The sequence below is a fragment of the Dromaius novaehollandiae genome, chromosome 7 (assembly GCF_036370855.1).
Source record: "Dromaius novaehollandiae isolate bDroNov1 chromosome 7, bDroNov1.hap1, whole genome shotgun sequence".
NCBI lineage: Eukaryota > Metazoa > Chordata > Aves > Casuariiformes > Dromaiidae > Dromaius > Dromaius novaehollandiae.
In genome coordinates, this window is record NC_088104.1 from 35,343,369 (window position 1) to 35,357,373 (window position 14,005).

Below are 14,005 nucleotides of genomic sequence, written 5' to 3' on the forward strand. Positions count from 1 at the left end.
TACTTAAAACCATTTGAGAACTAATGACTCTTGCTCCAACTGCCACCAGCTCCAGTCTTTAGCTTTTATTAGGAGAAAATGGTCCAAGTTCTTCCGAAGCCAAGAATGAAGGGGATGGTAAACTTTAAACGGCAATCTAAAGGATTTCTACTGAGAAACCTAGGGGAAGGACTACAGCAAAGGAAGCTGTAACTGCTACCTTTCCTCCAGCTCCACAGCGCTGCAGGTACCATGGCAGTGTCAAGAAAGGTAAAGAGAGACTGCACTAATTGTAGAGAGGGGCAAAAATGAAGGAGTAAAGTCCAACATTTAAAAGCCTCCTGTGACACGAGCTTGGGACAGTACAGGCCATCTTCTGTCAGGCTCAGAGAACATGAGAGGTGCGAGGAAGGACAACTCACATCGGCATATGGGCAAGAGAGAAAGGCCTCCTCAACACAGGGAATAAACATGGCTCCAAAGAAAACTATGGCTGAGGCAACTCAGAGATCTAAGAATTATATACGAAGGGTCGGTATGTGCACTAGGTAGTGCATATGTTTAAACATACATACACTGGACAGTCAGTCCAAAACAGAATAGCTGTCATTAATACTAGCCTGCTACACTGTTGTCCATTCAAGGGGACTTCTGCTCCCAGAGGGCTGGATTTAATCCCTGTGACTCATGACAAGCTAGGCACAACAGACAGAATGTGAGAAGGCGTTACGTACCCAGCAGACGCAGCATTTCTGAACACCCTGTTTGGGGGTTAGCTGGGGCGCGGGGTGAATGGCCAGGGTCCGTGAGAGGGAGTCATGCCAGCCTGCTGAAAAGGCAGCTGGACGGGAGAGCGGAAAAGTAAGAGCGCCAGGCCGTAACCTCTAACTGCGTTCTGGGGTTCAGGAGGAGGTGTTGGTTGACTGCTGTTTCCCAGATTGAGGAAAAGAAAGTTGTTTTTCCATTGCTTAAGAATTATTGCCTCTCTTTGTATCAAATACAGAGGCCGTGCAGCTGAGGGAGAAAGAGCTCATTTATGCAGGGGCAGACATTAGCTGAATCACCACTTTCTGCGTCGAGATCTAAAATGGGAACTTCTTGCCTTCCTCCCGCTCCCGTGCCCACTCGCGGCGCCCATAAGGAGCTCGCTGTCGCAGACCTGCTGCGGGCCTCCCAGCCCGCTCCGCGAGCGGCAGCGAACACGGCGACACCATTTGTCTTGGTAAACGGAGGAGGCAAATAAAACACTTCCTTCGATGCTCAAAGCAAATGATCGTTATATGAAAAAATAAAGAGCGGATTAAATCTTTGAATCCTCCTAACTCTAAAAATGTTTTACCACTAAAAGCAGGTAGTAATAAGTTGTACATTTCCAGTCACTGCAAGGCAGAAGAAAGAGTAAGATTCACACCGTGTTTTTGCTTATCTATTTCTGGCTCTGTTTGGTAAACGTATCTTATGGCAATGTACAAAGCTAATCTTGCATTAGTGATTTGCTAGATGGGACCCTCTTCACATGCATACTGCAACTAATATTAATAGCCTGCGGTGGGGAGAGAGGAAGGGTTACCCTTAACAGTACTTACGGGGGAGGAGCATTTGTACTATACCTCTAGGTCAAACTAACTTCAAGAAGAAAAACAGGGCATACGAAGTCTTCTGACTCAGGAAACTGTAGATGCTAGCACTAAAAACAAGACCCGGTTGTTCTCTCTGCTTGCAGTACTGGAGCCGCTCGAGCCCTCGGAAGCGGCTGCTACTCAGCACTCTTGTGGCAAAGCTCAAAACCCTGCGGTGACTCAGACGCCCGAGTCCTCCTGCGATACCTTCTGCAGCGCCCACAGCTATGAAAGTGGCTCTAAAGGACAGCAAAAAACAGACAAGCCGATGATAAAAATGCACAATCCCAGGTTAGCAGTCCACCCCTTCTATTAATATTCACGGTAAGCCAGCAAGAAAACAAACCAGAAGACAAACGATGGTCAAAGACAAGTCTAAGTGACACAGCTAAGGTCCATCAAAGGGTTGGTGCCACTGACAGCAGTGAGGGGTGCGACTCCGCTGCAGGGAGGAGGTTCCTCCCTCTTTAGCATCCATTCTGAGGGAAATTCTGCGGGAATGCGAGCAGGCCTCTCGCCTTGCGTCAGACAAGTCAAATATTTCCAGCCTATAGCACTACCGAAATCCAGCCGTGCGCACGCTGCTTCCTGTCTAAGCATCACAGTTAATTAACTCTGTGCTGATTAATGGTGCTCTCTCACATCAAGAATTTATTGAGTCTGTTATTATATACAAGGTCATAATTGCCAAACAGCCACAGCTAAATACCATTCCTTGCAGTCTATTCCCCAAGCATCATAATGTAAAATTAATTGGTACTTGTTTGCTAATGAATATGAAATATTTTAAGTCATGCACCATCAAACTTACCACTGGTATGTTCTTTTCTAAACACACCAGTGAACAGGACTATCTTTAATACCTTAGAAAGAACATCCTCTTTTGAACCGGGGGGAAGAAGTCTCTCTTTGTTCTTTGAATCAGGGCTTTTCTACACTCCTTTACCAAAATAGCTATTGTAGAATAATTAGTCAGTAGTTATTCTACTTCCAAAGTGCATTAAAACAGACTAGCAAAAGACATTTTTATGCAAGAGTATGAGCACCCACACCAAAATATCCATCCAAAATAATTATTCTGGAGTAGCTGTTTCAGTAAGTTTCCAAGCACAGCTGAGATCAGTTCACAAAAAACATCTTACTTCACCTCAGGGCAGCAACTAAGATCAAAAAGACACTTGAACTCCTTTGTCCCCTCTGAGATCCTTAAATCCAGGGTTAGCCCCTGTCTATGAAAAGGGATTGCAGAGCGGATCCCAACTGCGAAACACAGAAATAACAAGGTTGCGATTGCTCCTCTAATCTTGCAGCCCCGAAGGGCTGGGAAAGAAACCGCTCTCCACAGATATCGCCTGCCCTTGGCGGCGGCGAGGCCCGGAGGCTGCCGCAGCCGACGGAGCCGCCCCTGCTCCAGCCACGCCGCGCGAGGACCCCGGCCAGCCCGCGCCGAGGGCTCCCGCTCACAGGCGCCTCCGTCCCGGGCGCCGGCCTCCCCCCGAAGCCCCTCGCAGCCTCCCTCACGGAGCACAGCCCCTTCCACGCGCGCTTCTGCGGGTGGTTTTAACCATGCTCCGTGGGTCTGTCTGCAACGCAAACCTCTTCTTCAACCGAGTTTGTTTCAAAGAAAGAGGCATGAGCAGCTTAAACTAGGCCTGGCTGGCTTTAAAACTTGTTTAAGGTGGAGTTCAGCAGAGATGCAGCCTTAGTGTCGATGCTATTTGTCACGCGACAAGCTCCGAGGATCGGCACAGGTCCAAGGGGAACACGACACGCGCAAACGGATGCAGCAAGGCACAAGGAGCCAGGCTCTCCTCTGGCTAAGCAAACCATTCATCCCTTTACAGGGAAAGAGAATTGCCTTGTTAGTGAAACATCTACTGACTTAAAATTATAACCGCATGTGTTCAAGATTCCATTAATATATTACCTTAACGCTTTGTCAAAAAATAGCCAAAAACATGGTTGGGTTCCTCTCCACGCCTGCTATTTCAAAGCAAACAAAAGCTACTAGTAGAAGCAGCATCAGAAATGAAACAATCCTTCTTTCTGAAACGCAGCGTTATTCCCGGGATCGCATCCATGTAGCTGGAGCACAGTTATTTACATAGTGCTTATTTTTGATGCTCCAATATCCCAGCAAGCAGCAGCATAACTCAGTCCAACAGACTCTGAACAGCACGATAAGCTCACGGGGCACAAAGCAATTCTGCTGCGTTTTGGTTCAAAGCCATAGCACTCCCTTCGCTGTGCACTGGGGAGGCAACCACAAACATACTCTAGGCGAAAGCCTGCTCCAGGTCAGAGCTTTTTGGAGGCTGAATATATAGAAGCAACGACTGAGGCGCTGAGCCACACCTGCCTGTCTACTGCCTTTTAATTTTTGTTCCTGCAACAGAGTCAGCTGAAGAACTCTCCAGAAAACTGTCTCCAAGGCTGCAGGTCTTCGAAGACCTCTTTTAAAGCGCTGGAGAACAGGTGTCTGCAAAGACTCACCTACAAGGAGTCATACAACGATTTGCAGACAGTTGTCTGGAAAAGTCCTCAGCTCCTCAGAAGTAGGAACAGAAAGTGCTGAAGATCACGTGTCTGTCCTGTGGTTCGCCATCATTTGTGTCTCCCTTTCCAGGCGGCTCCCTGGTAAATCACATACCCACCTCGGAGGGCACGATGCAGTCATCAAAGGCCATTCAAAACACGCAAACTTCACCCAGGAAAAGGAACCAGAAAAACCTAAATACAAACCCTGATTAATGTGAACGCTATGCCTACGCCTCAAGGGAGAGGACAACAGCAAGGCTTGCTGCAGCCAGCCATATCCCACGTAATGGAATAACCCGTGAAGCTGGGCTTTGTGGGTGTTCATGGGCTGCAAGCATCTCCCCACAAACAGCACGTGTGTGCCCATAGACTCGGGTCCAGCCACCGAGTCCCACCGTCTAACCCACTGACAGCAAGTTCTCCTATTTGAGAGCTATCTCCATTTCTCTGCGCCCACCCAGCTCTGGTGCATGACATGTGGTCCAAAGTGCCATACAGTCCTGGATTATTAGAATATTCGATCTAAACGGGTGGCACGAATACACAAGAGGCTCATTCCACTCACCATTCAAGCTGCCCAAGGACAACGTGAGCCCATGACACAGCACTAGTGACCAAAGGCAGCCACCCGCTGCAGCCACCCAGAATAAACCTCTGCCTACCACGCACCTAGAAACCACTTCCTAACAGGGCACTTTCTCCTGAGTGGCACCAACATTGATTTTACACATTACAGAACAAACATCCAAAGAACTTCTGTTTGTGGAGTTGAACGCTGTGCTATGAAAACGCGTGCCACTGCTGATTTCTCATCTTGCAACATCGTAAGACTGGCATCAGCCCACAGAGCAAACAGCATTAAAACAACAGTCAGGGAGGGAGGGCACTGGTGTGCTTCAGACACGGACAGCAGTAAATCAGGATTCAGCTCTTGCCTCTGTCACCCGTCCCCTCTCTGCCTGGACTCAGTCACTCCTCAGCTCTCACCCACAAAAATGGACTAACAGCCGTCCACCGACGGTGCTTTCAGTCTGCCAGGCAGGCAGCAGCACGGCATCGCGGGCTACACGGTCCACAGGTTCGCTGCCGGCCTCTTCCTCAGCCTTCGCCCAAAACCCCTCGTGGTCTCTGCCTTAGCTCTGCATAGCATTGCTCCTCTTTCAAACCTGTCACTCCAAAACCAGCTTGGCAGCTGCTTCAAGTCACAGATCTGCCTTCTGCCAAGGGTACTCTGAGCCACAGGCTCCACCTGAAGAAAAACCCTCCAGAAACACGGCTACGTCTTGTAACAAACAAGTTGGATTATGAATACACTGAAAGGGATCAGGGATTGTTTACATTAAATGAAAGAAATTTCCCCATATTGGGCTTGATACACACAGACTGGAATGCAGCAGGGTCGCTCACGTAAGCGCACTCTGCTCAAGCAGAAGCGGCGGTCACCGAATCTGGCACGCTGTACTTACTTTGTTGGTAAAGCATCTTGGAAATTTTCCTAGAGTCAATGATTAAATAAGTCCCTCACTTGATTTTAAATTGGAGATAAATGCTGCATGTTGCACAGGCAAGCACATTAAAGCAGCTGGAAGCACAAAGACAATATGGGGTATTTTAGGCCTTTGTTATCTCATTTTTTACCCGTGGCATGTTCAACAACTAAAGAAAGCACTGAGCAAATCCCTGTTTCACCAGATAATATTGCAGGCTTCTAGCTTCTGAGGTCACACGTTTCGCCACTGGTGTGGCCTCACCCAACACTAAGGCTGGCTCAGGCAGCGAGAGCAGCGAGGAGTTCGCGGGACAGCCCCGGCGGCTCTGCGCGGGCTCAGCCGCTTGCCGCCTGCGAGGACGCTGCTCACCCTCATCGACCGAAAGCACGGGGGAGAGGGCGCTTTATACATGGAAACACAGAAATATAGGTGCTGCTACCAGCATGTTACTATAAATGCAAAGCAGGGCAGATATATTCCTACAAAGTCAGTTTAGATTCAATGCCAGGATAAGAATAAGATTTCAGAACGCAATCTAAATTCATTTCACTTTGGAAACATAGGAAGACTGTAATGTTAAAATGGGAGCCTCTAATGTTAAAATGATGTTATGATAAAATGGGTTGATCTCCTTCAGAATGACACCGCCCGTATTACTAGCAATGTATATAAAAGCTAATCAACGTTCCTACTAGTTTCCTGTCCCAGAAAGGATTTGATCATATTTAAAATGTGAAAGCTTATGTTTCTAATAGCACAGTTGGCTTCTGTTTTCTCTTTAGCTGATACGTTGCCCAAGCAAGAAAGGTTGCTCATAAGGATAGCAATACTTTGTTTTACTTTTTTACTATTAAATTTCTTCAAACCACATGTTCTCTACTGCTGGCAATAGTTTGTTTACAGAGACATCAGTTACAGATATGCAACTCCGTACCAAACGATTATTTTACTAGAAGTCCTTGCATGGACAAAAGACATTTGATCAAACAAGAAGTCTGCCAAATTACAAAGGCTGCAACATGGAAAAAAAGCCAGGTCATATAATGAGACCACAAAGTATGCCAGAACAGAAATGGCAATGCTTAAATATCAAGTTGCCTGCCATTAGCAATTATCTACAGCCTTTCCATGTCATTAAAGATATCAAGATGTGGTTCTTGGAGCACTCCGACACATACATAATGCACTAGCACAAGTACTCTTCATGAGAAAACAACATACGACGCCTCATGCAGAAAAGCTAAAGCCCTAGCTCAGTAAATAGACTCAGTCAGGTACAACTGTCAAGGCTGCGCAGAAGTCAACCATTACGGTTTTACTTCCTTCCTCATAAGGATGCAGTAGCACGCAGCCGGGGAGAGGAAGCAGCGGCTTTGCGAGGGCAGTCTCCCCAAGTACTCTTTTTAAAATTAGAAACCAAGCTATTACAAATAATTCCAGCACAAAAATGCATGTCTGTACATAAACCCAGCTCATAATACATAGTACAAACATCAACCAGACAAGCTTACGCTGGGCTAGGACATTCAGTATTGCATGGCAAAAGCTTATTCAACAGCCTCCGTTTTCAGCCGTACATCTGCAGCCAGGAAAGACTTTTTTCCCCCCAAAAGCAAAACGCATGCAAATGTCTGTCATCAAAAAGCAAATATTTTTTTTTTTTAGAAGTCACAATTATCTAGCTGCAACTAAATGCTGTAATTTGTTGACCAACTCCTTACAGACTTCAATAATGACCTCAAACCCTTGGATAAAACTGCAAAATAATTCCCCCCCTTTCAATGTAATTCTGTAACGCTTTGATTCCCACCCTTCACCAGGCTGAAGGGCTCCAACAAGTTACTACATGTTTCAAGTACAGCAGTTAAAACAAAGTTGAAGCCACAAACAACAGCTGTGGGAACTGTTCAGCCCAGGCTTTCCAGCTAACAAAAAAAGGTGACAAATGTCAGAAATGTACTTCTCACAAAAAAGCATTAATTTAAAAACACAAACAGCTCAGAACGCAACATTTTTGTGTTTTTAAGATATTTAAGCTAAAGGATTTAAACACAGACATACAAGGGGGGGGGGCATAGTCTGCCAGCAACTTCAGCTCACCCGCATGTTTTACAGCAAACACATATACATGCAGCAATACATGAAGCAGTGAATTCAAGCAGAACAGGAGTCAAAAATAGTAGATATAGCCAATGTTATCAGAATATATCTTGAAGCATTAGCCCTACAGGCCTATACCTACAAAATCTGTCTCCCGCAGGCACAGGATGACATGAGTGGCATTCCCAGCTCCCTAGAAACAGTGCTTCTGGGAATAACCCAAAGCGTCCCGCACTTATTTTCAGGGATTTGCCCCAAAGACGGGATGTAGGTGCCAAGGGGCAGCCCCAAGCCCGGCTCCTGCCCCAGGGAGCAGCCGTGCCATCCCGATAAACATCCTGGCAAAAACACCGCCTCGCCTGAACCAAGCCGTCGCACAAGGACGAGTGCCCGAGATGGGTTTCTCTCCTCATTTCTCTACTAAACGTAGTCATGACAACCAAGTCTTCGTTTAAAAGACGAGCAGGAAAAGGCCATGAGGCATACCTCATGCCAGGATGAAATACCGCACCTCAAGCACATATGGGAGGGCACATTTTGCTGGATGCCACCTGCAATTCAAGAAAAAGTAACCTCTTAACGTGACGTGTGCGCACATACGCATACCCTCAAAATAGCCCAGGCACCTAAGTGCAACCACTACAAAACGCTTACAATATTACAAGACAGTAAACTTCCAGAGGATTTTGCACCTAAAGAAAAACGTATGATATACTTGAGCACACTAAAGGACTCCGAAAAATTCTCCAGATTAGAGTGCATCTTGTTTACCTTGAAACAAGCTACAAAGCTACGCAAAAAATGATACTTGCTGCCCAAACCATGACCGAAAAAGCAAGCAGCTTCCTCTTGAAGTCTGCATCTCTCTCACTCTGACTACTCTAAACAACTTTTTCTCCCCTGAACAGGACCAGATGATGAAATGTGTCAGCTCCCAGCTGCCATCTACACGAGGTAACTCTGACCGTCCCTCCAGCAGCTGGGAACAAGGGGAGAAATGCTGGTATATTCCTTTTTTCTTTAATTTTTTATTTTCTTTAAAAATGCCTGGAGCCTTACTGTGCAGTACGGCATGCCTAGGCCCACCGTGGCTCTAAGAAGCAACGGCTGCCGCGGTGCAGTTACTTTGGTCCGGTCATTTTCTTATTTCACAAGAACAAAGAGATAAACACACTTGTGTGTAAATTCATCCTTCTCCAAAGTTACTGTTACGCTCTGGCTATTTTGCACTGAGACGGATTATCTCTTCCTTGCTGCCGGTCAAGCAGCCCTTTCACAAACACTCGGCAGGTTGCACATTAATATACACCTTAGCGTTATGTAGCAACAATATGAGGAGGGGAGCAATCATGGGACTTCATGCCATGCAAAATTAACTTGTAGGCAGTATGCGGCCATAAGACACAGGTTCATTACCCCTATTTTACACAACAGGCTCAGGGACCACATCTCAGATGATTTTACCTGCCTGAGAGAAAGATTATGCAGAAAGCTAGTCTTGTTGATTGAAGGAGTCTGAAATAAGTTAAGGACACACCATCATTTGGAAATTTAATCAGTTTTGTTAGGAGACGATTTATTTGTCACTGTCGTGCTCATTTTGTTTTTAAGTACATTCAGTTGCAAGTCCAGTCCTTGCTCCGCCAATTTTTATGATTTTTAACATCTGTTTAAAGTTATTTTAAACATCTGTTTAACACTGCTTCTCTGTGACCACAATAAAAATGAAACTGATGGTCAGCGGAGACCTGTCAAACACAGGAAATATTGGGGAGAGGGAGGGAGAGAAAGAAATGGTCCTTTCAGTTCCAGTCACACTACACTACTCTTGGCAATCAATGACAACAAGCAAAATATCAGGAGACAGGATGAGGTTTTGAAGTTAATAACAGCCTAGGTGCACACACTAACAATTTATCTAGGCTTCATTACCTCTGTGCAGGCATCTGCATGTTTATAAGGGTACCTAGAAATAATTCTGTTGTTTAGTCCAAGCAGGGCCGGAGTTGGCAGCACTAAAGTCACAGTAATTTTTTTTTTTTTTTTTGCAGTAAATTTTGCACTGGGTCAAGACTACCCAGAGCCTGTACCTGCCTCAGCCCTACAGCAAGCTTTCCACTGACTTCAGCAATGTGGGCGTAAAGGCACTAAGCACTGCGGCTCCTAAAACATAACTACGTAGGCTTTACCTTCATGCAACTTCTCATGTTATTCTTGTTTACAGAAGCCTTTCTCAATGCCTTTCAAAGACAGAATGATGCATTTCCCACGTAAACACGTGCGACTGTAAGCAGCAATTAGGTACAGGAGAGCTTGCATCAGCCGCTGAAAGACACCAACAAACAGGATGTCTCTGCGGACATCCACCTGGCCGGGGTTGGGAGCACAAGTCCCACTGCCTCGCTGCCCCCCGACACAGCAGGACGATCAAACGTAACAACGCACCAAGGGACTGCTCCAGCTTTAAACAAAAAGGGAAGTTAGTAACTACTGAGACCACCTGCATCTGCAGGTCCACAGGCATCGCTGGGAGACCTGCAAGGAAGGCCTCAACTGGTAAGGCAAGCGTAGAAATGAGATGCAGTGCCCACGGAAATTAATTTCTTCCAAAATAATTTTCCAAAAGCCAGGTAAGCTTCCATGAGTGAGAGAATTTTATCCTCTTAGTAGCGCACTGACAGGAACGATCATCTGTGCTTCTGCCATCCAGAAGCATCAGTGGAGACCTAGGAGATTTAAAGCATATTTGCTATAACTTTGACTAATAAACTTTCCCCTAAAAGGAAAACTTTCAAAAGGCAAACACATAAACCCAGGGCAAGTGTGAGCAATTAACAATATGCCATGCAAAGAAGCGCAGGCGGCTGGTGGGAAGCACCCTCCATCCTCCGGCTCCTCAGAGGACAGAGGAGAGGCGAGTCTGGAAAATAAAACCACGTCTTCACAAAGCTACAGCACAGCCCAGTCTGCACCAGGCCTACTGCCACCAGCAGACAGCTGACTGACGCATCCACCCTTAGGCAGTTTTGGCAGAGGGGAAAGGAGACTCATGGGGAGAAGGACATGGCCACCCAAAACATGGGTGCAAATGAAGAACTGAGGCAAGCGAGTTTCCTCAAACAGTATCTGTGAGGGGCACAGAAACCTCTTTCCATGCCCCGCCATATGTGTACAGGCAGCCTTGAGCTGCATGAACAAAACACGTACCCGAAAGTCTAAGGCCACTCACTTGTTAAAACGCTCATCTCTGCTCATTCTGGATTCTAGTTTATGTGCGTAAGCTTTTATCACGTATAATTACACTCTCATATAAAACACTAAAACTTTTCAAACTAGAAAAAAAATCAACAAAACAGCAATAACTCTTAGAATTGGAAAAAGAAAAACAATCCTTAGAGCTCAAAGCAATTTGCATGCCTGCCATAATCAACATTCACTACGTAGATGCTGGACAGAATGAATGGATAAAAGTATTAAGACATAGAATATATTTTGTAATACTTTTATAATGACGACTGGGTTATTTAGAATATTAAAAGGTTTATAACTGCACTGACACATCAATACATACAAAGCTTATAATCCCAAGTGTTTAATTTTTATGATTTTATTTTAGGTTATTCTTGGCTTAACATTTGTTCATTCAAAAATGGGTATTTGGAGGTTGCTAAAGAAAGAAAGGCAAGGAATAAATTCATGCAGAAATGAATGATGGTAGAAATGCACTTCCTGTGGTTAAATGATTTAAGGGTTTCTTGCAGCACAACTGACAAGGTAGCAATTACAATCACTTGGAAAGGAATTCAAGCAACCTACACGAACAAAGTCAGGAATGCTAAAGTCTTAAACTGAGCTCTGCTGCCTAAGAAGTACCTGAAGAGCACGCAGCCAAACAGTGTTGATAATCTCTTTGAGGGCAGAAGCACGGCAACACCTTAGCACCTTCAGCCATTTCAAAAAAGAAGCAATAATAAAGTCTTTCTTTCCTCAGAGCCCGTATGAGAAATGGCATAATTAGTTTATTATCTGTTTGAACGCTCTGTGTGCTGTTAAACGCTGTCAGTGAGAGAAGCCAAGAACAGAGACAACGAGGAAAAAGCTTGCTCAGAGAAACGTACGTTTAAACTTTCAGTCCGCGGGCTCTCTAGTCTTCCCCTATAGGATCTTCTCTCACCAGTCAAGAAAATCATGGATCCAGAGGAAAGCACATGCCACAGAAACCACAATTACAAGCAGTGAAGAGCTCTCAGTTTGAGAGCCATCCTCTCTGGAGCATTACAACCGAGATCTGAGCCAGCAGCGAACACGCTGAGACCATCACACGCAAGGAGCTTCTGGGTCCCGCTTCAGCGGAAGCGCCACCATCAACTTCAAACATACCCCTCCACTCCCCCAGTCTCTTAGCAGCGACAGAGGAAGATCTGGAGAAGAAACTGTGGAAAACCACAAGAGATCCAGCAAGAAGAGTAGAGGTGGACCAACATATCCTTTGGTAAGTGACAGGAGATGCATACCCACGAAGGAAAACCCGTCAGCCTCTCACACCACGTCTCGGCCCACAGCCTGAACAGGAACGCCTGAGCCACCACCAACATTGCGAGCAGCCCAGAAGGAGGCATGCCGCCAAGGCTAACGGCTTTCTGAGAAGCCTCATCCCTCAGCTTTGAGGAGCATCACGAGAAGAGAAGGAAGAATACCGGGGTCACGGCCTTTCATTGGTTTCTATGGCAATACAGATTTCATCAAGATGGGATCCACTTGGCTTATATCTGTATTGCCCCTTACCGCTGCTGCTGAAGCAAAATCCTCGCTGCAAAATTTTAGCAAAGTTTTAAAACTGTAAAGACAGTAAATTCGAGGACTTCACTAAACACTTCAGAAAGCACTGAAAGGCTACAATTTTGGTCTTCCATAGCACACACACACGCAGTTTTAATAACGCTTGCAGCTTAGACTTTCAATACACAGATCCCACCTGAATGCCCTGATCCAGGAGACCCACTCTGCGCTCTGCAGGGCGAGACGAAGCCTCGCCGCACGAGGCGTTTTATTCACCGTTCACAGGCAGCACATCCACAGAGGAGGATGTTTGAGGGACACGTAAGGAGACAGGCTATAAACATCGCCTGCTGCTAATTATGAAAAAGCATTACAGACTGTGACAGGCCACACCGTGCTGTTTTTCTTTAAGAAGCCGCTTTATCCTTTTTCCATTCAAAACTCTTTTCAAAACGCTACGCAGAGGCTTCGCGCGTGTGGAAGGCTTTCTCAGAAACGCGTGGACAGAGAGACCGAGAGGGCGGCTCGCGCCCCGGGGGAAAGCGGCGCCTGAGCACGGCCGGCTGCGGCAGCCGCTCGGAGACCCACGGGAGGGTCCGCGCCTCGCAGGACACCCACGGTGCGGGCTGCCGCCCGGCCGCGTCAAATTAAAAATAGCAGATTAAAGCATGCAAAACGCGTAACAGTTGGTAGAATACGCGGACAAACCAGGGCGCGTGAACCGTAATATCAATTTACTACATATTTCCAAACGCTTTTCGCCTCCGGCGATGAGACGCGCTCGGGTGCTGCTCGCAGCTCTCCGGCCACCGCTAAATTTGACGCGGCCCCGGGTCTAAAGCCCCCCAAAACCGCGGGTCGGGGCGCCGCAGCGAGCCCCGCGGGCCCCCGGAGCCGGGAGGCCCCGAACAAGCCGCCCGCATCCACCCCCCGCGCTGCGCCGCGGACAGGCGGCGTCACGGGTTTGCCGGGGAAACCCCCCCCCCGCCCCGCGGGATGACAAGGGGCGCCGAGGCCAGGCGCCGGGAGGAGAGCGCCGCGTTTGGGGTGGAAATGAGGGGAAAACCGCAGTTTTAGGGGGCTGCGGGAGGGGCGGCGCGGGCGCAGTGGGCACCCGGGCCCCGGCAGCCCCGGCCGCACCGCCGCGGCCTCCCCCGCGCCGCCGCCCCGGCCCCGCCGCGCCCCGCCGCGGCGCCCACCTGGTCGGCCAGCTTGAGCACCGCCATGCTGCACGGCTCCGCGGGCGGGCGGGCGGGCGGCGAGCGCGCACCGCGACCGGCGCTGCGGCGGCAGCGGCGGCGGCTCCGCGCCGGCGGGGCGGGGCCGCCGAGCCCGGCCCGGCCCAGCCCAGCCCGGCCCCGCCGAGCCCGGCCCAGGAAGCGGGGGCGGGACCGGCCGCCTCGCACGGGCCGCGCCGCCACCGCCGCCTGCCGCCGCCTTTGTTCCCTGCGGAGCCGCGCGGAGCCCCCCCCTCCCCCCCGGCGGCGCGAGGGGAGCCCG

The 14,005-nt window shown here is 48.1% G+C and overlaps 1 protein-coding gene across 6 annotated transcripts in view; it reads right to left on the reverse strand.

Moving 5' to 3' along the window:
- Positions 1 to 13,864, reverse strand: part of ANKRD44 (ankyrin repeat domain 44) — a 142,539-nt gene extending 128,675 nt beyond the window's left edge. For 3 of the 6 annotated variants that reach the window (XM_064515147.1, XM_064515146.1, XM_064515144.1), the window contains exon 1: positions 13,705 to 13,864. In XM_064515147.1, coding sequence (XP_064371217.1) covers positions 13,705 to 13,731 — 27 coding nt within the window. In that variant the 5' untranslated portion in view covers positions 13,732 to 13,864. The remainder of the gene's footprint in view (positions 1 to 13,704) is intronic. The other 3 variants (XM_064515149.1, XM_064515145.1, XM_064515148.1) reach the window with 1 other exon arrangement.
- Between the last annotated feature and the right edge of the window lie 141 nt (positions 13,865 to 14,005).